This window comes from Artemia sp. Qi Xiang Cuo, chromosome 17 (genome assembly GCF_049724085.1).
Source record: "Artemia sp. Qi Xiang Cuo chromosome 17, ASM4972408v1, whole genome shotgun sequence".
Classification (NCBI taxonomy): Eukaryota; Metazoa; Arthropoda; class Branchiopoda; order Anostraca; family Artemiidae; genus Artemia; species Artemia sp. Qi Xiang Cuo.
Window position 1 is genome coordinate 7,404,684 of NC_142810.1, and position 26,425 is coordinate 7,431,108.

The 26,425-nt window shown below is 35.0% G+C and overlaps 1 protein-coding gene across 1 annotated transcript in view; it reads right to left on the bottom strand.

Annotated features, from left to right (window-relative positions):
* The window catches only part of Usp7 (Ubiquitin-specific protease 7), a 101,227-nt gene extending 78,070 nt beyond the window's left edge, over positions 1–23,157 (bottom strand). Inside the window, 3 exon segments of the mRNA XM_089103777.1 lie at positions 872–1,150; positions 4,521–4,709; positions 22,864–23,157. Coding sequence (XP_088959903.1) covers positions 872–1,150; positions 4,521–4,644 — 403 coding nt within the window. The 5' untranslated portion in view covers positions 4,645–4,709; positions 22,864–23,157.
* Between the last annotated feature and the right edge of the window lie 3,268 nt (positions 23,158–26,425).

Sequence of the window (26,425 nt, forward strand, 5' to 3'; positions counted from 1 at the left end):
TTCTGATCACTCCAAATGGAAGTTGACTAGATTAGACAGGTGAGGATGAATTCCTCAATAAGACGTTTAAAGTTTCTAATGAAAAGTTTCGAACTAGATTAAACTTCAATGGAGGGCTTACTAGGAGTCCTTAATAAAAAAAAAGCCAAAAATCATTGCAGGACACATTGTGACCATTTGTCAACAATGGCAAGACGCCAGCTCAATTACACTTTGTAATTGCATTCCCTAAACGAGAGCCCAAGAGCTTTAAGAAATAAGCTCCCTCCCCCTTCCTGTTCCTGATCTACAAGCAGTAAAATATCATGATCCCATTTTCTTCTTACAAAAGCGGACAAGAAGGCGATATTTTGAATTACATCAGTGCTTCAAAAAAGTGTTTATCCAGCTAGAATTTCAGTAGCACCCCCACCCCACCCTCCTCTCATGGAAAGACTTGTGGGCTATAGTTCCCATAACCTTATTGTAACCCTTCCTATGCAAAGGCACAGATAGATAAAAACAGAAGTAACAATTTCTATAGATAGAAGAGAATTGTATATAGATTGTTAGAAGGTAGAATATTTATAAGTACAGAGAAAATATATTGAAATCTTATTGTCGTATTGTAGTAGCCCTATTGTCATAATTAGCCCCAATGTCTTACGTTATAATGTAGACCTGCCCTGTCCGAAAAAAGATAAATAAAAATATACAGAGATAGAATAATAATGCTATATAAATATATATATATATATATATATATATATATATATATATATATATATATATATATATATATATATATATATATATAATATATATATATATACAGAAGCGAACTTAATCATATATGTATATAAGAAAGAAATTAAGTCATTGGTCTACTTACTTCTTGTGAAACTTTCAACCCCTTCCTTCTGGCTGACAAGTCTTAGCTCTGCTGTTGCCTGACAGCTCCAGCTTGCGGAGTCACTGTCTCCATTACACTGAAGAAAAAAGCCCAAGCTTTTCTGTTGGGTCCTCTCCTGTTGGTTCAGTACATTTCTAGGCATTGCCATAATTTTCCATGGCAGATTCCTAACAATTGTGGCATCAGACAAACTGCTTTCCCGCAAACGACTAAAGTTGGGTATCACATACCTGAATGTGGCCTCTGGTCTTGCTTCATCTGTAATACAATATAACTAATACAGGCAATCTAAAAATATTTAACTGCAGTCAAGGACCTGATAAGATTTATTGGGCAAAACAAATCTTTATCAAAACTTGACAGAGCAAACTCGCATCTTCAAGTTTCAAATAATACTGAAAGAACAAAAAAAGGGAGACGATCAAAATAAATACACCAAAGTTCAGTAAGAAAAATAATATATAATGAAACTCATACAAATAAAAAAAAAGTCTACAAAGTTCGAAGTTCAGAAAAAAAAAAAAGAAAAATGTGGTAACGTCATTATAGTTAGGTAAAAGACAATGGAAATAGTGTGAATCAGACTTCAAGAAAATTTACACACACTTCAGGGCTGGACAGACAAGGCGTTTAAGCAAAGAACGATCATGTTTACGCCAGCTCTATAACCAAGATTTTTCTTCAAGATTTTGAGTGATTTTCACCCTAACTTGTTTAGAATTAAGATGCCTCTAAGACTCATCAATTACATGCAATATACCCCCAGATGCGTCAACTGTGATGAGAACCACAAATCCTAAATTGAAAATGGGGGGAGAATCCTCAAATAAGCTAAAAAAGGAAGCCTACCAGTATCTATTACAGTTAAGCAATAAAATGATGCTTCTAAGCAAATCAAGCCAATCATCAACTAAGAAACCCAAGTAACAAGCCAATCCTCAACTAAGAAACCCAAGTAACAAGCCAATCCTCAACTAGGAAACCCAAGTAACATTCCTAATTCCTGATTTCCAAATCAGGCCAGGAATTTCGAAATCCTCTTCTAGATCTTAAAAAAAAATCTTCTGCTAACAATAAACAAGCACCAGAGCTTCACCTGGCCACACCAAGGTCCCTAAAATAAAACCCAATTCCCAAACCAGTCATCTACACTAAGATAAATTAGTCTACACGTCTCCAGTCTTCTACAAAAGGGATCTCGGATACGCTGAATCCAATGGTATGATTTTCAGTAAGATTCATAGACTTGACTTTCACCCCTTTTCGAAAATCAGGCATATTTTCTAAGGGTCGTAGCTTTTGATAGGTAACACTAAACTTAATGAATCTTATATATTTGGTATCAACATAAATAGCCGATCCTTTTGATTATCTGTTAATTTCAAATTTCCGTTTTTTAGAATTTCGATTATTATTGAACCGAGTCGCAGTATGGTAGCCGTTACACTTTGGACCTCGCTAATTCAGTCATCAATTTGCATTCCTCCACTGAAAATCCGAAAAGATAATTAGCTTCAATATAGCTTCTTTCCCAATGCAATATCTCACAGGAAAATCGTATGTCATAAAACCCTCTCTCTTAGTCCTTGCGCTAAGGTTTGACTTTTCGTCACAATTCTTTGAGAAAGACTACTCAAACACAAAATCGTTGAATTTGAATTAGAGGTATTTGTAAAGAACTTTATGACTTAAACCCCTTCATATATCTTTTCATTTAAATTTTAACGTTGCTCCTTCCTTTTGGTACAAAAAAAAGCCTTTTTTTATTTAAAAAACTCTAGGATCTATCTGCTTGTATATGTTACCGTGAACGTCCGCAAATTGGTTAATATCAACATTCACTGGTGAATGTCCAAAATACCCTTTTTTTTTTCCTTGGATTTAGTCAGCGTTGCCAGTCAGTTTTTTCAATCTAATGCTAGGTTTGATGATATGGAGGTTGGGTATTTAGGTTAGATTAGGTTTGGTTAGACGAGGTTAGGTTGGTTTAGGTTAGCTTTAGTTAGGTTTTTAACCCATTTCTGATATTTAAATTACAAATTTAACCTAATCTAACGTAACCTAACCTAACTAACTTTTACCATCATAGGCTGCACAAGACTGAAAAAGCTGACTCGCAAAGCTAATTAAATCAAAGCAGAGAAAAAGGAATTTCGAACATTCACTGGTGAATGTCGACATTATCTAGATTTTGGACATTCACGGTAACATATACATTACAATAGCATAAACGTGTCTGTCTTCAGGAAACTAACTTTGTTTTATTTTTAAGTTTCCTTACCAGGCTTCATGTGTTAAAGATGACTTGAAAAGAGTGTTGAATAAGGAATTAAATGGGAATACTATTTTGTTGTTTTTCTAGCCAGTCCAGAAAATTGCACCAAGGGATTATTGCACCTTGGGAATATTGCACCAAGATTGTCAAAAAATTAATTTCTCAACCCAAAAACCTCAGTCACCTCCCATTGTAATTCAAGTGGGCTTTCCCAGTAGGCAAAGCTCATTTAATATGAACAATCTCAGTGGCCCACTTGCCAGCAAGTCCTGTGGACATAGTCAGTCATAAAGCTTTGAATCATTTTTTGGTATCCAATTGCCTTCAAATGGCTCACAAAACTGATAAGACTATTTAAATTATTCTTACTCTATACCTATCTACCTTAGTTCTACCCTAAGATAGATGATAGACTACCATTAACAAGTGAAATTAGTCATTTTTATACAACTCTGAAAAAGTTATGCCAGCTTTGCATCTCACAGACACTATCTTTCGTGGCTCAGAGAGACTATCTTTCTTGGCTTTACTCTAATAAGCCATGGCTGTTAAGTCTTTTATCACTTCCACCATGTTGATAATTCAAAAGGGCCAAAATCATAGTGAAATTATAGATGCGTTTGTCTCCTTATAAAATAGTGGAGTGACTGAGTAAAATAGGGGAGTGAGTGGAGGGAGTGAGTGAAACTTTCAGAAATGGACCCAGATCCAAAACTTTAACATGGGAAGCTTATTTGAGTTATCTACCTTCCCCCCTCCAAGGTGGGGGGGGGCAACAAAGAGTGCAAATAACAAATAAAACTAGATACAAAAAGAAAATTAGAAAAAAAGAACAAATATTATAAAAACTAATCTGAATAATAGGGAAAAACCAAAACCAATTAGAAAAAAAAAACTAAAATTAGAAAATACGCATTAACAAGGGTATATACCGTAATTCCTTTCTGCAATATTTTGTACGTGATTTCAATTCTGATTTTACTGTTGGTGTTTCCTTCAAGTGAACTAATTTAAATGACTCACTGCACATTTTAAAATTCCCAAACCCTCCAACCCCCCTGGATAATGCCTTACCTGAGACCCCTAAAAAGCATAGGATTGAAACAAAAAGTACACCATTGGAATTGCCTTGGCCAAAAACCATGTACAGGAAACTTACAATCCCTTGGCTTGAACAACAAGAATTTTTTTTTATTGCATTGGTTAAAAGAAAGGAACAGTATGTTCTCTATGAATAAAAATATAAAAAAAAATATATGTACAAAAAAAATACAAATGTATAAAAAAAATACAAATGTTCTTTTCCTAAATATCAGCTAGAACCAGCTACATTGCTAGATAAAAGTGATTTACCATCATCTGATCCAAGTGATGGCTGATCAATCAGCATGTCATCTCCATCATGTCGTTCATCACCTGAAGCATCCATTTCGATGTCCTTTGGCTGGACAGGCGGATTTGGGTTCTCTATTTCCATCCTCGCCACTTCTGGGAATTCTTCTAAACTATCGACACTAAAATCACCGTCTGGTTCGTCACTGCCTAAAACAAGAAAAAAAAAGGAAAAATACCATAACTAGCATATATAGCTACCATATACCATAGCTCTTTTTGCCATAGCTAGAAAATAGTTTATTCTTCTAATAAGTCACATAAAAAATAGAACCAACACATAGGTACAAACATGTCTGAGACTTAGCACTGGCTGGAAAGCACCTGATTTTCTTGGGGGATGGGGGGATAAAAAATATTTTCAAGTTATGCAACTTGAAAATATTTTTCTTACTTTTTTACACCCCCCCCCTTGAATCTTTTCACTGCTCCTCTCCCCTAGGCACTGGAGAATAGACAAAAGAGTCGCGCATGGACGCAGATTTTTTTTTGGGGGGGGGGGGGGGAAAGAGTGGAGAGGGTCGATTTGTCTTAAGCAAATTTTTTAGCAAACATCTTAAGCAAAAAAATTTTTCCAAGTTACCATTTTTTTTTTATCTTTACTGAGGTGTGGGAGGGGCATTTTGGCTTAATCAAGGGGTTATTTTTATACTCATAAAAGCAGACAAAGTCATTAAAAAGATAAAATCCTCAAAATGTTGTCATGTTCTGTTTCAAGATTGTTAACATGTTAAAGTATATGAATGATTAAATTAACAATCTCGCATAAAGATTTTTGGTGTTAATATGGAGAATTCTATTTAGAATTTTCAGCATAAAATTTTGCCAAACAAGATCAGCCCTACTTACAGATGACCCCCAGCCCGATTCCTCACCATCATCAATATTTGCCGAATTTTTAGAATTGTAAACTTTTTATAGTTTCTCTCAAGTTTTCCACATTTCCTTCAAGACTACCCCTAATTTTTTATACCCAAAATTTATTTCTGGCATATGAATTAATACAAAAATTGCATGACGGTACACCTAGTATATGAAAATTATGTTGCATATCTGGTCTATGAAAGAAAGTTGTTAAGTAAAAAACAGGAGATCATTAGAAATTGGAGATGATTGGAGATGATTGGAGAAATGGAGAAATTGGAGAAATTGGATCATAGGAGAAAATTAGAAATTTATGCACACAGTGGCTGATAGACTGATTTCTAAAAAGAATATTCTGAATCTTAAAATTCTATAACAAAATCATCTTTCAAGATGTCCTCTCAGTAGAGCTAGTGATTGGCATGTGTTGTTGCTAGGTATTCTTCTTGATACAAATTGCTCCTTTAGGCGTCATATTTGTCTAATTAATTCATTTATGCCATAGAAATGTTAACTAGACTAATAAAGACCATTGACTCAAGGGTTTAACTTAAGAAAAACAGAGATAATTTTTTCACGGCCTCTCCCCTTGAATTTTTTTATTGCCTTCCCTTCCCCCTTGAATTTTTTACACACACCCCCCCCGTGAATCTTTTCACTAGGGTCTCCCACTGCCTAGGGGAGACCCTAGGCAGTGAAGAATAGACAAAAGAGTCGCGCATGAATTCAGAATATTTTTCTTTGGGGAGAGGGGGGGAAGAGTGGAGAGGGTCAATTTATCTTAAGCAAATTTTCTTCTTAATTGTAATGACCTTTTTTTTGCTGATAAGGCTTGAATGCTTTGTTTAATTTTTGGCATGATATATAAACTATAATAAAGCATTTGGGGAGGGGGGCTGAAGACCACAACTCTGCATACTTTTTTGCCTAGTAGCATCACCCTTCCCTAATAAAATTCTGTTTAAAACAAAAACATAGAATCTTTCCTGAAAAAAAGTAAAAACATTTCTAATGGCAAATTGTGCATTTCCAGTTAATTGAAAAAATAATTAGCAAGTAAATGAATCTACTTAATCACAGTAAAACATTTGAAGGCAACATGTTGCTCAAACTTAAAAAAAAAATACATAAACCTGATTAATCACATTACAAATATAAAGTCAAGAGACCTGTTTTCCACTAAGCCAAAACAATGGCATAATAGAATAAAAATTATTTGATGGTAACCTTAGAATAATATTGATTTCTATCTCTATGAAGAGCCCTTAGATACAGCTGATAATCTGAAGAAGTTCTTTTCCACAGTACAAAGCCGCCATTCTCTCTTTTGATACCCTATATAATTTCACTTCTCTCAATTTCCCCTTAGACATAGAGACGAAAATCAAGAACATAAAAAACTACAGCACTTGCCCACTAGTCAAACAGACTGACCTAATTAAAGCCTTTGCTGACAATCTTTCAAAACGTTTGTCTTTACTTTTTAATTTTTACTTTTTACGTTTGTCTTTTTACTTTTACGTTTTAACTTTAAATTTTACGTTTTACTTTTTACGTTTGTCTTTACTTTTACCTCGACTGGTGAGTTTCCAAAATTTTGTAAAAATTAGGTTTAATAACTCCCATGAAAAAAGGTAATAAGGTAATGGAAAAGGAAAAAAGGAAAAAAGGTAATGGAAATGGAAATGGTAATGGAAAATGGTAATGGAAAAGGTAATGGAAAATGGTAATGGTAATGGAAAAGGAAAAAAGGTAATGTGTCCAACCAATTACACACTTGCTCCTGTTTCCTCCAATAATATGCAAGCTTTTTAGCTGAGTGGTTGAAAGTAACGATAATTCCAAATGCTGGCCCTAGCCAATTTGGTAACTTATATTTCACAACCACCACCCACTTACATTGGCACAGAAACTATTAAATGGATAGAATAGAGGTTGTCCAAAAAATATACCTAATTAATAATATTAATTAAAGAGATTAATAGGAAGTAATTAAATATTATAACTAAAGAAATAATTAAAAAATGAATTTATTAAATAAAAAATATATGCATATTAAAATTAATTGGATAATTAAATCAAATAATTTAGTTATTAAATTAAAAATTAAATAATTTAATCAAAAATAAATTAACAATTAAATAAATGCTATTCAAAAAAATACAAGAATAATAAATAAAAAAAAAAAAAAATTAAGATTAAAAAATTAATTATTAAAAGAATAAGAACTAGTCTAATTAGTAAAAAGAATTATCTTCCATGAGGATAAAGTCTATACAACCCTTCTTCTGAGAGCCAATCTGGTCACCCTTAAGGAAAGAGAAAAAAAAATCCTTGCTACACTACCCTCCATAGCCCCTAAAAAAAAGGCCCCTTCCCTTGTCAATTTCGTCTCTCTAACCTTGCTTCCTTTGTTCTGTTTCAACAAATACTTCCATTTTCAGCCCTAATAAAAATTTCCACAGAAAAAAAGAAATATTGTTCTATACTCAGTTGATATATTAAATTAGTGAATCTTCCCCACCATCACTCCCTCTTTATCATGTAATTTTTGATGGTTTTTTTTTTTTTTACAAATTTTGAATATTCTTTTCATTGTCTTTGTTTTTGCTAAATTATGTTTTGTATTTTTAGTCAAAATTTTTTATTGGGCTTTCTCCCTTTAAGTTCCCTCACTTTTGACTGTTTTTATCCTCTTGGGAATTTCTTGTTTTAGAACTTATCCTAACCAGTTCTAGTATATTTGATTACTTTTTTTGTTGCTTGTTGTAGACTCTGAAGCACAAATTCAGCTTGTGAAAGCCAATTTCTTGGAAATAAATTAATCTTATAACCAGTATTTTCTTTGTTTGGTGGTATCTTGTGATGGTTAGGTATCTTGTGGTGATGGTATCTTATTTTATAAATATTATTTTCTTTTCCTTCCTCTTTGAATTTCGGTCAGAGAAGTTTTCCTGACCATGTTGAGTCTCAAATTGTAATAAAGGTTTACTACCCATTACCAATTTTTTTCTCAGACGTTTCCTAATCATTGTGATGCTCATTCTCAGGTCTTTGGTGAATAAACTTGCCAGCCACAGCCATAGGCTAAATAAAAAGTTTCGCTAATTTTTGCATTTTTTTTTGAATTGGCATTATGAACCAATTGTTGATGAGAAATAAGGTAATATAAAAATTTGAATGGGGGGGGGGGGGTCTGTGATGCAGTTGTCATTATATATGGAAAGAATATTTAAGAAGAATATAAGTTTTACTCTTTTATTTTGTTTAGATTATAAAAGGAACAAAATCATAGGCTTCACAATAGCACTGCCTAAGTAAAGAACAATGTTGGCACAATGCATTATTTTTTTTTTCTTGGTTTTAGACTAGGGAACTTTGTATCAAAGAAGTTGTCATAGAAACTTCGAAAAGGGCTCATTCGATTGGAAATTGCAGTGGCTTGTGCCCTTTTTAATAGTCAAAAGTGATTGGAAGGCAACTAACACCCCTTTCACACCCACCATTTCCCTGAACACATCCAATCAAAATTTTGAGATAGCCATTTTGTTCAGCGTAGTTGATTTCTAGATAGAAAATATGTTTTTGAGGAGGTCACTCCCCCACAACCCTCGGGGCAAGGGTTTTAAGTTATGCCCTAGGGGCATTTAAGAACTATTTTGGCACAATATATTATTTATTATTTTTTCCTTTAGAACAGGGCACTTTGTATCCAAGAAGTTGTCGTAGAAACTTCAAAAAGGGCTCATTCGATTGGAAATCAGAGTGGCTTGTGCTCTTTTTAATAGTCAAAAGTGATTGGAAGGCAACTAATACCCCTTCCATACCCACCATTTCCCAAAATACATCCAATCAAAATTTTTAGACAGTCATTTTGTTCAGCATAGTTGATTTCCAGATAGAAATTATGTTTTTGAGGCAGACACTCCCCCACAGCCCCCAGGACAAGGGTTTTAAGTTATGCCCTGGGGCATATAAGGAATTTATAGAAGGTGTTGTTATAGGAACTTCAAAAAAGGCTCATTTGATTGGAAATTCAAAGGGCTAGTGCCCTTTTTAATAGTCAAAAGTGATTGGAAGGCAACTAATACCCCTTCCACAACCACCATTTCCCCAAACTCATCCAATCAAAATTTTAAGATAGCCATTTTGTTCAATGTAGTTGAAAGTTCTGGAAATTAGGTCTTTGAGGATGACAAACCCCCCACAGTCCTCAGGGCAAGGGTTGTAAGTTATGCCCTGGGGGCATATAAGGTGTTTATAGAACGCCTTGTTGCAGAAACTTTAAAAAGGGCTCATTTGATTGGAAATTGAAATGGTTAGTGCCATTTTTAATAGTCAAAAGTGATTGGAAGGCAACTAACACCCCTTCCATGCCCACCATTTCCCCAAACTCATCCAATCAAAATTTTGAGATAGCCTTTTTGTTCCGTGAAGTTTAAAGTTCAGGAAATTATACTTGTGAGCAGGGCACTCCCCCCACAGTCTTATAAGTTATAAGACAGAGCAAGTGTTATAAGTTATGCCCCGGGGGCATATATGTCTTTATTGAAATCTTTGTTGTAGAAACTTGAAAAAGGGCCCATTTAATTAGAAATTCAAAGGCCTAGTACCCTTTTCAACAGTAAAAAAGTGATTTGAAGGCAACTAATCCCCCTCTTTCGCCCCCCTTTTCACCTAACATATCCAATCAATAATCTGAAATAGCCATTTTGTTCAGCATAGTTGATTTCCAGATAGAAATTATGTTTTTGAGGAGGACACTCCCTACAGCCCTCATGGCAAGGGTTGTAGGTTATGCCCTTGGGGCATATAAGGTTTTTATAGAACACGTTGTCATAGAAACTTCAAAAAGGGCTCATTTGATTGGAAATTGAAATGGCTAGTGCCCTTTTTAATAGTCAAAAGTGATTGGAAGGCAACTAATACCCCCTCCATGCCAACCCTTTCCCCAAAAACAGCTAATCAAAATTTTGAGATAGCCATCTTGTTCCATGCAGTTTAAAGTTCAGGAAATTATACCTTTGATTAGAACACTCCCCCGCAGTCTTCAGGGCAAGGGTTATAAGTTATGCCCTGGGGGCATATAATTTTTTATTGAAATCTTTGTCGTAGAAACTTGAAAAATGGCTCATTCTATTGGACATTAAAAGGGCTAGTGGCCTTTTTAATAGTCTCGGAAGTGTTTGAGGGCAAATAACTCCCCTCTCACGCCCACCTTTTCCCCAAACACATCTAATCAAAATTTTTAGATAGCCATTATATTCAACGTAGTTCAATGTTTTGGATATTAGGTCTTTAAGGATGACAACCCCTCCACCCCCACAGCCCTCAGGGCAAGGGTCGTAAGTTATGCCCTAGGGGCATATAAGGTTTTTATAGAAAGCAATGTTCTAGAAACTTCAAAAAGGGCTCATTCAATTGGAATTTGAAAGGGCTAGTGCCTTTTTAATAGTTGAAAGTAATTATGCCCTGGGGGCATATAAGGTTTATATAGAAAGTTGTTGTAGAAATTTCAAAAACGGCTCATTTGATTAGAAATTGCCCTTTTTAATAGTCAAAACTGAGTGGAGAGTAATTAACCTCCCTCTCATATCCAACATTTCCCCAAACACATTCAATCAAAGTTTAGAGATAGCCTGTAAGATAACTACCTTATAGGCTATCTCTATAAGGTAGAATAGAGGTAGTTAGAGATAACTACCACAAATCAGCATCAATAAATATATGAAACCCAAAACGAACAGAAATTACAATAAATAATCAAGTCAAACTCAAAACAAGCAGAAATTAACATAAGTTGGGCTCAAAACCCCTATGCCTTGCCAAGGCCAAACCATAATTTACACTTTACTGAAAAAAATACAAATGAATTTGCATTGCCAGTTTAATATACATATACTGATATTTAGTAATCAAAACATTAATATTGTTTGATTTATTAAAGTTATAAAAAGTAAAAACATTTATATTTTTTTCAGTAAAGTGCAAATTATGTTCTAGCCTTGGGAAGGCATAGGGATTTTGAGCCCAACTCATGTTAATTTCTGCTCGTTTTGAGTTTGACTCGGTTATTTATTGTAATTTCTGTTTGTTTTAGGTTTCATTTATTTATCGATGTTGACTTGTGGTAGTTTCACGCTCGGTAGATTATTTGATTTTATTTTTGCTCATTTTTTGTTTAATGGAGTTCTTTACTTTTCTTTGAAAAACGTATTTTGTGGAAAAAGTTTTTTAATTAATAAAAGAAAAGAATAAAAGGAATCTTGCAGCAAGGTTACACCCAGCTCAACTACACCAAGATGCTTTTTGTAAAATACTATGAAACTTTGTCCAGAAAATGACTTGCACAAAATTCTAGATGTTATGCTTTTCATTTTCTTTATGCAGAAGTTGAGGAAGTTATACAGAAGTGCAGAAGTTGAGGAGTTAGTGCAGGAGTTAGCAACTCTATAAGAAAATTAAATAAATTTTCTTGTGAATTATTATCGCTTCTAATCAGCAATTGTACCAAACCAATCCTGCTCAACTCATCCTCAGGGCTATACTGTGGTGTTTCTCATCCCCATAGTATAGTGCAGACGGTTTGATATCATTCTATTTTCCCTTCTTGTTTTAGTTTTGTTTTTTTTGTTGAAAGCTTTTTCCAATAGGCAATGTTTAGAAGTCCTCCAAAAAAAAAAGTCCCCCCAGATCCCAAATCAAATTCCAGTGAAAGTGTCATAGTGAAAGATACCCATCTTGGCTGGTCAAGCACACTATCTCAAAGTTCAAATGATAGCTCCAATTTGGAGAATAGGACAATGATAAGTGTAGGGGCTAATGTAACCATGAATGATGATAATGGGTTTCAAAAGGTCCTTTGTATAAACTATAAAAAAGGAAAAAAATCTCCACAATGAAAAGCATTTCCACTCTCCCTTCCCAATATCCTCCCTCCAGAAACTAAGAAATTTACCTTAAAATTACTCCCACCACCTCCTTTGAAATAAAAATGATCACTGCAATAAGAGTTGCAATTTTTAAATTGCTAAAATCAATGTTCTCTCTTAATATTAACCGTGATGGATCTCTGCTAATAGCTGTAGAAGATCAGAAATTAGCAGATACAATAATTAACCTAAAATCCCTTCTGAATACCCCAATTATTGCATCTAATTGGAACCCAAAACAATCACCAAAAAAAATAGTAGTTTATAATGTTCCCCCAGAGATATCCACTCAGGAGTTAAAAGAAGGGCTCTCAGATAGGGCTGGAAACACAATCTCAGTTGAGGATGTTACCCAACTTGGCAAACCTAACTTTAATGGCCTGAAAACTAGTAGATCCTTCTTATTCACACTGAAGGAAAAAATTAATATCCCAGAAAAATTATTCCTATTTGGGCAAATCAAACCAGACAAGGAATACAAACCTAAGCCTATCCAGTGTCAGAAGTGTCTCGAACTGGGACACACAACAAACAAATGCAATGAAATTCTCCGAGAGTGTAGTAATTGTAAAGCTTTCCATCCTAAAGAGTTGACAACTTGCAACAACACCCAACCTACATGCATCAATTGCAAAGGCCCACATGAATCTACAAATAAATCTTTATGCCCTGCATACAAGAAAAGAGCTCTAACACTCCAAATATCAACAGAGAAGGCCATCCCATACCCCTTTGCAGCAATGGAAGCAAATGCTGCGCAACACTACCAAATAAAGCCTGTAATGAAACCAACCAAAACCCCCAAGTCAATCGCCCCCAATGCATCAAAAACCCCATATAAAACACCATCTTCTAAGCCCCCTAGCTCAAATCCCAATCAGAAAAAATCACCAAGTCAAAAAACGTCCTTTTCCTGTTAGATAAGGTCAGCCTGCCCCCCCCCCCTCCCAAGAAGAAAAAAACCAGAAACACTACCAGGAATCAATCCCTTAACTAACGAATGGGATGCACAACCAAAAATGCAATCTCCAATCAAATGCTTATTCATTCTAAACTGTAATGCAGTTTAGGCCATGAACATACATCAACTACAGAAAACAAAAATCATTGCAGAATTGGCAAAAATCTACATCCCAGATGATATGCTCATTCAAGCAAAAAAAGATCTTGCTTTTCTTTTAACAAAGCTGAACATTGATACACACTCATATGAAGAATAAATCAACAACACAACATATATCAATACTCCAATGGAATGTAAGATCACTCACAGAAAATAAGGTAAATGAACTAATATCTTTTATGAATAATAACCCCATTAATATTGCTTACCTCCAGGAAACTCATTTAACCCAAAATCAACAAATTAAGTCTCTGGGATATACTATCCTCAGAAAGGATAGATATTCAGAAAGAAAAGGAGATAGGATAGCTTTATTAGTTAAAAATAATATAAAATTTTGTGGCATCAATTTTCCAGATTTTGCACATGATGTTGATGCAATTGGTATCAGTGTTTGGCTGAATAATTTAAAAACCTACATAATAAGCTTTTATAACCCTAATGGCCAAACTACAGATGCCAAGGATTTCTTTAGTTATATAAATAATTCTAATATGTTAAAAAATATCATTATTTGTGGAGATTTCAATGCCCACAGCCTTTTGTGGGGGAGTAAACCAGCAAATAAAGCTGGTAAGTTCATTGAGCATATGACTTCAAATAATAATGAGTTGGCTGTTGCTACCCCTCCAAACGTGAATACATATTTCAACCCCAAAAGTAGTAGATTCTCCACAATTGACCTAAAAACTGTGTTATTGAATTTTTTGAATAAAATTTATTTAAATAAAACTGATAGTCTATGTACTGACCACTTTGCTGTAGTTTTCTACCTAAATGAACCTGCTGAAACTTCATCTCATACCTCCAAATATATCAACACTAAAGCAAATCGGTCTATGTTCCAAAATAAGCTAAACGATGAAATTACAAGTTTCACCCAAATTTCATGCATTTCTAACACAACAGTTGACACACATGCTGAAGCCTTGACATCTTTGCTAATAAATACAGCTAATCATGCTATCCCCAGTACAACACATAAGAAAACATTCACTAAACAAATTCCTAAAGCATGGTGGACAAATGAGTGCCTAAATAAATGGAGAATAAAAAAGGCAGCTAGGACAGATTTCATAAAAAAAACTATCACTTACTACATATTCAAAAAAATTACAATCATAATCTAATCCAAAAAGGACCATAATAAATGATAAATATAACTACTGGAATAATTTTGCAAATAATCTCTCCAGAGAAACACATGAGCCAATTATACATAAAGTCATAAGCCACATCTGTGGGAAACAGACTTCCCCCAATCCACTCCTGTATGAGCTTATACATAATAATACCCATTATGACAATGATAATGAAAAAGCTAACCTATTTGTAACTCTTTTTGTTAATAAGTTAACATCAAATAATCAAAGCAAACTGTCCCCAATTCCTATGAACCCAAGTTACCAACCATGCCCAGGATCCGAGTACATAACTAATCCATTTTCAATCCAGGAATTGAATAATGCAATACATCATATTAGGACCTAAACTAGCAGCAGCTATGACAATATACATCCTACATGGATAAAGAATCTCACACCTTCATACAAACAAGAACTGCTAAATTGTTATAATCACGCTTGGGCATCTTCTATGTTCCCCAATATATGGAAATGTTTGTCCCTCCTACCAATCCTAAAGAAAAATAAACCCAAAGATAACCCTGAGTCTTATAGGCCCATAATGATTACTCCTGTGATGGGGAAAATAATGGAGAAAATGATCTATCACAGACTCCTCTGGTTTGTTGGAAAAAATAATACGATCCCTCACACTCAAACTGGATTCAGGAAACACCACTCCTCAACAGATGCTGTCATTTTGCTAACAAATGCAATAAATGAATCTTTCTCAAAAAATAGTGTCCTAGTTGGAGCTTTTCTAGATTTTGGAGGGGTATATGACAATGTGAACCACCAAATCCTTGTAAAAAAACTTGCAAACCTTGGAGTACCCCCTAAGCTAGTATCTATTATTAAATCCTTCATAGAAGTGCCAAGTTTCATCGTTTGTGTTGGTTCAGCCTCTTCACCCCAAAAGACAATAACCAAAGGCCTACCTCAGGGAGCAGTCCTCAGTTGCCTCCTATTTGCCCTATATCTCTGGGACATGAACCTCCCCCACACGAATCTACAATATGCTGATGATCTGGTGCTATGGTCATCTGGCAACACCTTTCAGATAGCACAGTCAAATCTGCAAAAGTCACTTTTCCAGTTTAAAAAATTCTCTCAACATTCAGATTTACCCATTGCACCCACCAAGTCAAAAATAATCCAATTTCACTGGAAGCCAAACCATGTTAATGCAAAACTAACTCTAAATAAAACAACTATTCCAGAAGATAATCATATTAATTACCTAGGTCTAATGCTTGACCAAAAACTTAATTTCCACCACCACATTTCAAACACAATAAAAAAAATGCTATAGAAAAACAAATATACTAAAAAGACTTCTTTCCAGACCCTGGGGTTCTAAGGAGAAAACCTTACTCCAGTTTTATAAATCACATATAAGACCCCATATTGACTATGGGCTCATCATCTATGGTGCATGTGCAAAGGCCCATGTGCAAAATATTGAAACAACACAAAATGATACAATACGTCTCATATTTGGTCTTAGGAAACTCACAAGCACCAAGTTTCTGCTTATGGAGAGTGGTTTAACAACAATAAGGGAGATACGTAGCTTTCTCTTGACAAAACATCTTACAAAAATTTAATCAAATAGCTCACACACACTACATAATTGGTTAAGAAATCCAGCCATGTATAGAGACATTGCAGATGAGTATGCCAATATTCAGAAGAAGTTCCCCATACCAGCAAAGTCTATTGCACCCACTTTCCCCTAATCACCCCCATGGAATTGGTCAAGTCCCATAATAAATAATGACTTCTCAAAGTGGAATAAAGATTTAACCCCCATTGCTTTTGTCCAGAAAAAATTTGCAGAACTTAATACAATTACCTATAAAAATCACTTCCAGATATTTGTTGATGGATCAAAATGAATGAGTAGGTTCCAAGTGGTGTTTTCCTTCCTCACCTGAAAATTGCAATGGGCGAAAGATTATTTAGTAATTTATCTGTAATGTCTGCTGAGTTAAATGCTATAATCATGGCATTAGAACACCTTAAGGAAAACCAACCTTTGATTGCAAATTCAAATAATATTATCATATATTCAGACTCTCTATCAATCCTTGAGTTGCTGGCCTCAGCTCCTCAATATAAGTTGGACATTGACACTTATCATTGTATCAGTATTATAGATAATGTTGCTTCAAGTGGCATAAAAACTTATTTTCAGTACAGTCCTAGCCACTCTGGCATAAGTGGTAATCATCAGGTTGATGAAATAGCAAAAAATGCTATAAATATTGACCAGCCAAGTGGGAGACCAGTCCCGACTAGAGATATTTACCAATGGAGGCTATCAGATATTAATTTTAATAAGAATAATCCTATCCTTTCCCCTTTTCCAAATACGTATATTTCTCAAATTTATCATAGAATTGGTTGTGGAATAAATGGACTAAAGTTTCTTGCATTGTAATATAAGTTTTCTAATTAAAGTGGTTCAATCCCCCTGTCCCCGCTTTGCAGGCATTGTAATATGAATAATGAAACAATTAACCACTGCCTATTTGAATGCAATATGATGATGTCTGCACAACATAGCCTACCTTGCTTTGTAAACTTTTAAAATGCTTCAAACACCACAAAATCTCACTATAATCCAAGAGCCTAGCCAACTATACCTGCACACAGAGCACAGAAATCGATATCTATCATCTTATATTTGAAATCCTTGAGTCAAAAGATTTACTGAAAGATATCTGAGAATATCTAATAAATAAGAGACGACCAAGCCAGTAGCTCTGTCGCCCACAGAGTGAAGCAAAAAGAAAAGGGCTAAATAGTACTAACTGAATAGCCCGCCTGCTGTGAATTAGAAGAAGAAGAAGAGGAAATAAAATGAAAAACTTATTTTGTGGAAAGTTTTTTTAATTAATAAAAGGAATCTTGCAGCAAGGTTACACCCAACTCAACTACACCAAGATGCTTTCTGTAAAATAGCCTACTATGAAACTTTGTCCAGAAAATGACTTACACAAATTTGTAGATGTTATACTTTTCACTTTCTTTATGCAGAAGTTGAGGAAGTTATGCAGAAGTGCAGAAGTTGCAGAAGTTGAGGAAATAAAATGAAACTTTCACAATAAAAGTAAGCTCTGGGAAGCTATTTACAAAAGCCTATTACTACTTTTTTCCAATTCCTAAGACTTAAGACAATGTACAAAACACTGGTCTAGATCAATGTATGAAGAGGTGACTGTAGCTGACTCTAAACTAAACCCAAATATGTTTTGGCACCATGTCTTAGCAGCTAGCCCATTAAGACAAGATATCACAGACCTAATAAGAGAAGATGGTAAAAGAACTTCAGATACAAATTCTTTTCAAATAGAGTTGTCAGCTTGTGGAATTCCCTCAGTGAAAAAACAGTGACATCTACCAGCATGGAGGCATTCAAGTAATCAGTGGATAGGGAGTGGCTAATTCCATGGAGCACTACTTGGGACCCCACAGAGGACAAACTATCATCACTGAAGCTGGCCGACACAGGATTCATCCTATTACTAGTAAGTCTGATTTAAGGTAGTATGTTTTATTTTAACTATTCATTGATATATACAACTCTTACCAACTCCTCTTTGGTAACAAGGTGTGATGGTTTTAGTTTAACATAATTTTGCTCAATTGGATACTGGTTTTTTACTCTATTCAGAGAGTTAAGAAACAAACTTACCCCTATACTCAGAATTACATCTTGAATCCAAATTTCACATTCATTTGTGTCAAAAATGAACTTTACCCCCACCCTATATACCAATTCAGGGTATACATTTGCACATTAGGGGGTGGGGGGTGAAGTTCACTTCTGACACAAATGAATGTGAAATTTGAATTAAGGATGTAATTCTGACTGTACAGATAAGTTTTTTTTTTAGCTATCTGAATAATCTGTTAATATAAACATTACCCATTTCTTTTTCTCTGGTTTTAGATCTGAAAATGCAATTCTTTGTATTTGAGTAGAATTTAAAGCCATATCAATAAGTTTTTGGTAAAATTCTACTTTAGCTGCTTTTGGCTATCTTGGAAAGGGGTTAGGTTAGGAAAATGAACCTTTCAGGGATGGGTCTACAGGCTAAAGATGTCCCACAAAGGCATTTTGAAGTACCTACCTTAACTCCTTCTCTTTCTAGATGGTCCTAAAAATTGCCTACATGACAGGTCCTATACATATTGACATTTTGACAAAACAACATTTTACCTTAATTTTTAGTTATTAGTTTCTTTTTCTCTGGCTTTAGTTCTGTAAATACAATTCCTGTTGATTGAGTAGAATTTCAAGCCATATCAATGATGTTGTTTTTTTCAAAATTTAGGAAATGTATTTGCATATCTTTAAAACCTCATAAATTAGGATTGAGCAAAGTTGTGAAGCTGGAAACAATTTTGTTGTACTTCATTTAAGCAGAAGATCTATTTTGCAAGGTTTCACTTTTATAACACACAGATTTTTAAAGGTCATCAAAGGTTAGGACCCTCTAGAGGGAGGAATGGGGGTAGGTACTTCAAAATACCTTCCTGGGACATAATTACCATGGACCACTGCTTGGGACCCAACAAAGGACTAACTATCGTCACTGAAGCTGGGGGACACAGGAGTCATCTTATCACTAGCAAGTGCAATTTAAGGTAATTTAAGATAAATTTAGCCTGTAGACCCATGCCCAAAAGTTTCATTTTCCTAACCCCTTTCCAAGATAGCCAAAAGTAGCTAAAGTAGGATTTTATCAAGTTTTTTTTTCTAATTTTAGGAAATGTATTTGCAGATCTTTCAAACCTCATAAATTGGGATAGAGCAAAGATGAAGCTGAAAACAGTTTCACTTTGCACAAAACAGTGCAAGGTTTCACTTTTATAATACAAAGACTTTTAAAGGTCATCAAAGGTCACTGCCCTCTAGAGGGAGGAGGAATGGAGGTAGGTATGCTAAAATACCTTCCCAGGACATTCTTTGGTCTGTAGACCCATCCCGGAAAGTTTCATTTTCCTAACCTAACCCCTTTCTAAGATATCAAAAAGTAGCTAAACTAGAATTAGGCCTATACATTTTCAGCTTTAATGTCAAAATACTTCCTGAATAATTATATCAGTTGGGCTTTCCAATTTTCTTTGAAATTTCCATTAGCAGTTTTTAACCATAAAATTTGCTGAGATACCACCAGATGGATAATTTGACATTGTACATATATATATATATATATATATATATATATATATATATATATATATATATATATATATATATATATATATATATATATATATATATATATATATATATATATATATATATATATATATATATATATATATATATATATAGATATACAAATCTTTGAATTAGCCAACTGGTCAATCAGTCTTTTAGGCCTAGGAGCCCATCTGGACATAAGGAAACAATTCTAACTGCATAATATGCAGAATAATCCTATGTAGCATATTTTTTATGGGAAGATCCTTTCTCTTCACTTCTTTCCTTGTTTTTCCAGTTTTTCAAAGAAATTCATGAATTTCTTAGAAATTATATATTCACAGAATGTATACCCCACCCCCCCCCTAATGTGCAAATATAGGTAATTTTTTGCAAATCATATTATTGACTTAGGAATTAAGTAAACATACCACTCAATGCCTTTTTTTTATACTCTTTCCAAATATAATAATCATTTTTGTTGGAAATGAATTTTATCCCCACCCCTATATATACCAATTCAGAGTATATATTTGTACATTAGGGGAGTGGGGGTAAATTTTATTTCTGATGTAAATGGGATGTAAATTTAAACTTTCCCCCCATCTCCCTAATGTGCAAATATTTACCCTGAATTGGTATATATAGGTATGGGGGCAAAATCCATTTCTGACAGAAATGATTATTGTATTTGGAAAGAGCATAACAAAAGGGCATTGAGTGGTATGTTTACTTTATTCATAAGTCAATAATATGATTTGCAAAAACTTTACCCAAATATATACCTAGAATTGCGTCCTCAATCTGAATATAACATCCATTTGCATCACAAATGAACTTTAGGCTACTCCCATATTAGACATGTGGTGGATGTCCAAATGGTAAATATTTACCAAATCATATTATTGAGTTATGACTAAAGTGAATATACCACTTGATGCCATTTTTTATGCTCTTTATGAATATAATAATCATTTTTGTCAGAAATGAATTTTAGCCCCCACCCCTATATATACCAATTCAGGGTATATATTTGCATATTAGGGGGGTGGGGGGAAAATTTAAACTTACCTCTCATTTACATCAAAAATAAAATTCCCCCCCCCCCCAATGTGCAAATATACACCCTGAATTGGTATATATATGGGTGGGGGCTAAAATTCATTTACAACAAAAATTGTTATTAGGCCTAAATTTGTAAATAACAAAAAAAAAGGCATCAAGTGGTATATTCACTTTTGTTGTAACTCAGCAATATGACTTGGTAAATACTTACTGTCCAAATTTGTTGGGATACCACCAGATGGCTAACTTGAAAATGTATATATACCCAAATCTTTAAATTAGCCAACCAGTATTTTAAACCTAGGAATCCAGCTGGACAAAAAGAAACATATTAAGAAAACAATTCTTACTCCATAATATGTAGAATAACCCTAGTTAACACATTTTGCAGGGGGAGAGCCTTTATCTTCACTTCTTTGCTTGTTTTTCCAGTTTTTCTAAGAAATCCATGAATTTCTTAGAGCCTATATATTCACAGAATAGGCTATATACCTAGAATTGCATCCTCAATCTAAATATAACATCCATTTGCATCACAAATGAACTTTACTCCTATATTAGCCATGTGGTGGATGTCCAAATTTGTTTGGGGCCAGAGGATAAGGTCTGACAGAACATTGACTGAATAGGATCTCTTGGACAAAGATTAGGCTACCAAGGATACCTAGCATACCAAGGAAAATTAAGGATAAATATTTACCAGATCATATTATTCAGTTGAGACTAGAGTGAATATACCACTTGATGCCTTTTTTATGCTCTTTACAAATATAATAATCATTTGGTAAATTTCTACCAAATCATATTATTGAGTTAGGAATAAAGTGAATACACCATTTGATGCCTTTTTTTAATGCTGATTATGAATATAATAATCATTTCTATCAGAAATGAATTTCAGCCCCCCCTATATATGCCAATTCAGGGTTAGGTTAGAAATATATACCCTGAATTGGCATATATAGGGGGGCTGAAATTCATTTCTGATATAAATGATTACTATATTTGTAATCAGCACAAAAAAAAGGAATTGAGTGGTATATTCACTTTATACGTAAGTCAATAATATGATTTGGTAGAAATTTACCAATAATTTTTGTCAGAAATACATTTTAGCCCCCACCCCTATATATACCAATTTACATCAGAAATAAAGTGAATATAGCCTAGGCCTACCACTTGATACTTTTTTTAGGCTCTTTATAAATATAACAATCATTTTTGTCAGAAATACAAGGCCCGTTTTTTAGGACTAAGATCTTACATCTAAGATCTTACATCTTTCTGTAAAGATTATCGTTTTTCAACTCATCTTTGTTCTAAAATCTTACAGCTCGCTGATTTTGGAAAAATATATGAAAGACGCCATCTTTCTGCCATATAGAAAAATGATGAAAGAACTTTGATGATCCACTCATTATTTTTTTCATACCACTGATCAAAGCAGAATGATGAAAGATGTTTTAATAAAAACGGCCAAAGATGTAAGATCTTTCTTCAAAGATTTAATTTTTAAGTGTTTTTTGACAAAAGATGTAAGATCTTAGCACATTGATGAGTGAAAAAACAGGCCTACAGTTTAGCCCCCACCCCTATATACAGCCTAAATTTGCACATTAGGTGGGTGGGGAGGGAGTTTAAACTTACCTCTCATTTACATCAGAAACAAAACTACTCCCACCCCCCTAATGTGCAAATATATACCCTGAATCGGTATATAGCCTTTAAGGGTGGGGGCTAAAATTCATTTCTAACAAAAATGATTAGCCTATTAGGTATATTTGTAAAGAGCATAAAAAAAAGGCATAGAGTGGTATATTCACTTTAGTCATAACTCAATAATATGATTTGGTAAATATTTACCAAATTAAGAGTAGTCTAAGTGAAATCACTGTGAGTAGGCCTAACTTAAGTGGAGAACACATGAAGATAGCCTGGCAAAATTATTTCAAAGATTTTAACAAGTATTAACAAAAACCTTCTATTTTGGGGTTGGTTTCTTTTACTGAGTCCTGCTTATCAATGTTTTCCAAGGATACCACAGATGTAGGTCTACTTCCTTTCAAATGTTTCTTTTTATTTGCACCAGGCCAATCTGGCCCTTTTGGCTTAGATTTCTCAGATCCCACGGCTGAAATATTTTGGCCAAATAGCCACAGTGACAAAGCCTGTGAAGGCTTTTATCATTTGCTATCCAGAAATCACTACTGCACAGCAGTAAACATATAAATATGTTTCAGATAATTTACAATTCCAACTTTTGTTTACAACAGTTTTTCTTCTTTTCTTTGATAAGAAGTGATCAGTTATGACATCCCTGCGTCTTCAAAATGAAATTCCTGTATACTGACCAAATCCCTGTCAAGAAATTCAAAAAAAATCTAGTACTAGAGACGTAACTTCAGCTGGTTACAGGGGTTACCCATTATTATTTTCACAATTAACCTGAAAAATTCAAGCTTCCTTCTTGCTTGACATAAAATTCACATACAAAATTGACATCAAATTGGTGTGCACAGTAGCCAATCTCAAGCTTGGATAAAGTGAGGAGGGTTGGGCTGTGGGCTTGCGACCCACACCCAGGACCCTGAGGGGAAATCCTTTGGGGAAAAAGCCTTGCAACTGAAACATCTACAACTGCCACAGATACAACCATTATTTCATACAATAACCTCTGCTTGCCCCTCGGACTCGATTTTGACTGCGAAAGAAACAATGAAGATGGGTTTTGGGAATGTGAGAACCATTGTTGTTTTTGGCATTGTTTGGCAGTTTTTTAGTTGTTTTGCTTTATTTATGATTTTTTTTTTTTGGTTTTATGACTGTGAAATACGAATTCGGCCCTTCAAGGCTTGTGATAGACATTTTTTGAAATAAATATCTCATCTTATGAACCAGATTTCGAAAACAGAGCAAGTTATAAAAGAGATGAGACAGTATCTGATTGATATACTCATTTTCAGTGAGATAAGGTGGACTCAAAGTGGTTTGGAGAAGGTTGTTGCTGGATACACTATGGCCTATAGCGGAGACTCCTCAATGCACCGGCCTGGTATGGGAGTTATGATGTCTCCAAGTGCACACAAGGCAAAGGCGAACTGGAATTCAGTCAATTAACTTTTAATGAGAGTTCGCTTCGTCTCCAACCACACAAAACTGACTATAATCGCATGTTATGCACCCACAAATGAAGCTGATAATGACGATAAGGACACTTTCTACGACTAAGGATGTTCCCAACTACGATATAATGTGTGTCGTTGGTGACCTAAATGCCAAAGTTGGTGCGGATAACCAGTGATGCCCAAAAATGCTAGGCTGTCATGGCATAAGAAAAATAAACGAAAAAGGTGTAATTATTGTGGATTATGCCCTGATTAATGATTTTGTAATAGGTGGGACTCTGTTCGAGCACAAGCCAATGCATAAATACACATGGATGGCCCCAGATGGTCGAACGAGAAATCAAATCGATCACTTCCTGATATCAAGATTTTAGAGAAGTAGCCGGCTTGATGTACGTGGCTTTCGTGGAGCGTAAGTGAACTCAGATCACATTCTTGTGGTAGCTGAATTGCGAGTTGAGCTAAAGGCTCCGAAACAGGAAGCCAAGAAAGTTTCCAAACAATATTACAGCAACAAGTTGGAGGATCAGGATACACGCAAAGGTTTCAGCATATCTCTTCAAAACAGATTCGAAGCTTTAAAGACACTTGACAATGTCACAGATGTGGAACGTATCTGGTCCGCAATTAAAAAAACTTACCATGAGGTGGCCGAGACAACCATCGAATTCAAGAAAAGAAAGAAAGAAGAGTGAATATCTGATAAGACCTGAGAACACATAAGGAAACAAAAGTATACCGAAACAGCTACCCTGAGATCATTGATCCATCATAAAAAAGAACAGCTACAGCTTTGCTATAATAAGGAAGATAAAACTGTCATGAGAAGTGCAAGAGGAGACAAGAGAAAGATGATTGAGGAGAAAGCAGCATTTGCTGCTTTCTGCTTTCCAAAAAAGGAGACTCGAAAATGGTATATCGTTTGACAAATGGCACAGTCGGTAAGAAAGCACACCGGTCGTCTCTGACAAAGGACGAGAATGGAGAGCTTGATGAAAGAAAGTTGATGAAAGATAGGTGTTACAGATACCTGGCAAACCAGAAATAGTACCTGAAACACCATTTTTACACAATTTACCGCTACGAAGAAGCTGAAAAATGGGCGTGCACCAGGAGTCGATGGAATCTCAGCAGAAATTCTAAAGGTATCCCTTCGAGCCTGTGTTACTATATGGACCGCCCTTCCAGTGAGTATCTGGAATAGCGAGAAGATCCCAGTCGACTGGACTAGAGGAATTCAAGTTAAACTCTTCAAGAGGAGAAATGCCCTAATATGTGGCAATTGGAGAGGTATCAATATAACCACAGTCATACTGTATCATACTGCACTAAACTATTAACCATAGTCATACTGCATCGCCTAAGAGCAGCCCTTGGCTCGCATCTCAGAGAAAAGCAGCATGGATTCCAGCCTGGTATATCCTGTGCGTATCTAATTCTTATCCTCAGACTAATGGTGGAGAAGTCTAGAGAATGGAACAAAAAGCCCTACGTAATGTTCATTGATTTTGAAAAAGCGTTTGACTCTATTGACCAAGATATTCTATGGAAAATTATAAGTATCATGGAGTACCTGAGAAACAAGTTTAAATGATAATAGCCCTATAGAAACATAGAGAATGCTGTGTTCGAACTGAAAATGGGGAGACGCGGTTCTTCAGGATAATGTCTGGTGCTAAGCAGGGATGTGTTTTTATCTCCGTTTCCGTTTGTAATCATAATGGACTACGTTCTATGGCAGTCAATAGGTTCTGGAGTAAAGATTAACAGCAGACGGATCTCAAATCTCGACTTCACAGATGACGTAGTCCTCATAGAAGAAGTGAAACAACGACTACAGCTGCTACTTGACACCATAGCTGACAAAGCCGAGAAAGTGGGACTGACCGTAAGCGTGGATAGGTCAAAGAGCATGGCCACATATAACTTACCGCTGATACTGAGATGCAATCATAAAGATATTCAAAAAGCCCAGGAATTCAAGTATCTCGGGAGTTGGATTGAACATGATGGTAAAATCACGAAAGAAATAAAAAGGACAATAGGACAAGCAACTTCAGCTTTCAACAAACTGAAACCAATTTGGCTTAGTAGTAAATACTCACTACACTTAAACCTACGTTTTCTAAATAGCAATGTGATGTCCACTCTACTTTACGCTAGCGAGTGCTGGAGACTAAATATACAGCTAGAAAAACGTGTCCAGATGTTAGAGAATATGTGCATTAGAAGACTCCTGAACATAACCTGGCAGGAGAAGGTCACGAATATAGAAGTTCGCCAACGAACTGGTCAGCCTCTTATTACCGATCTCTTGAAAGCGAAGAAGATGGGCCTACCTTGGTCACATCCTTCGAATGCCTGAGAACCGGCTTCCAAAAACAGTTTACGAGTGGTGCCAGGAGGAGAGGTGTA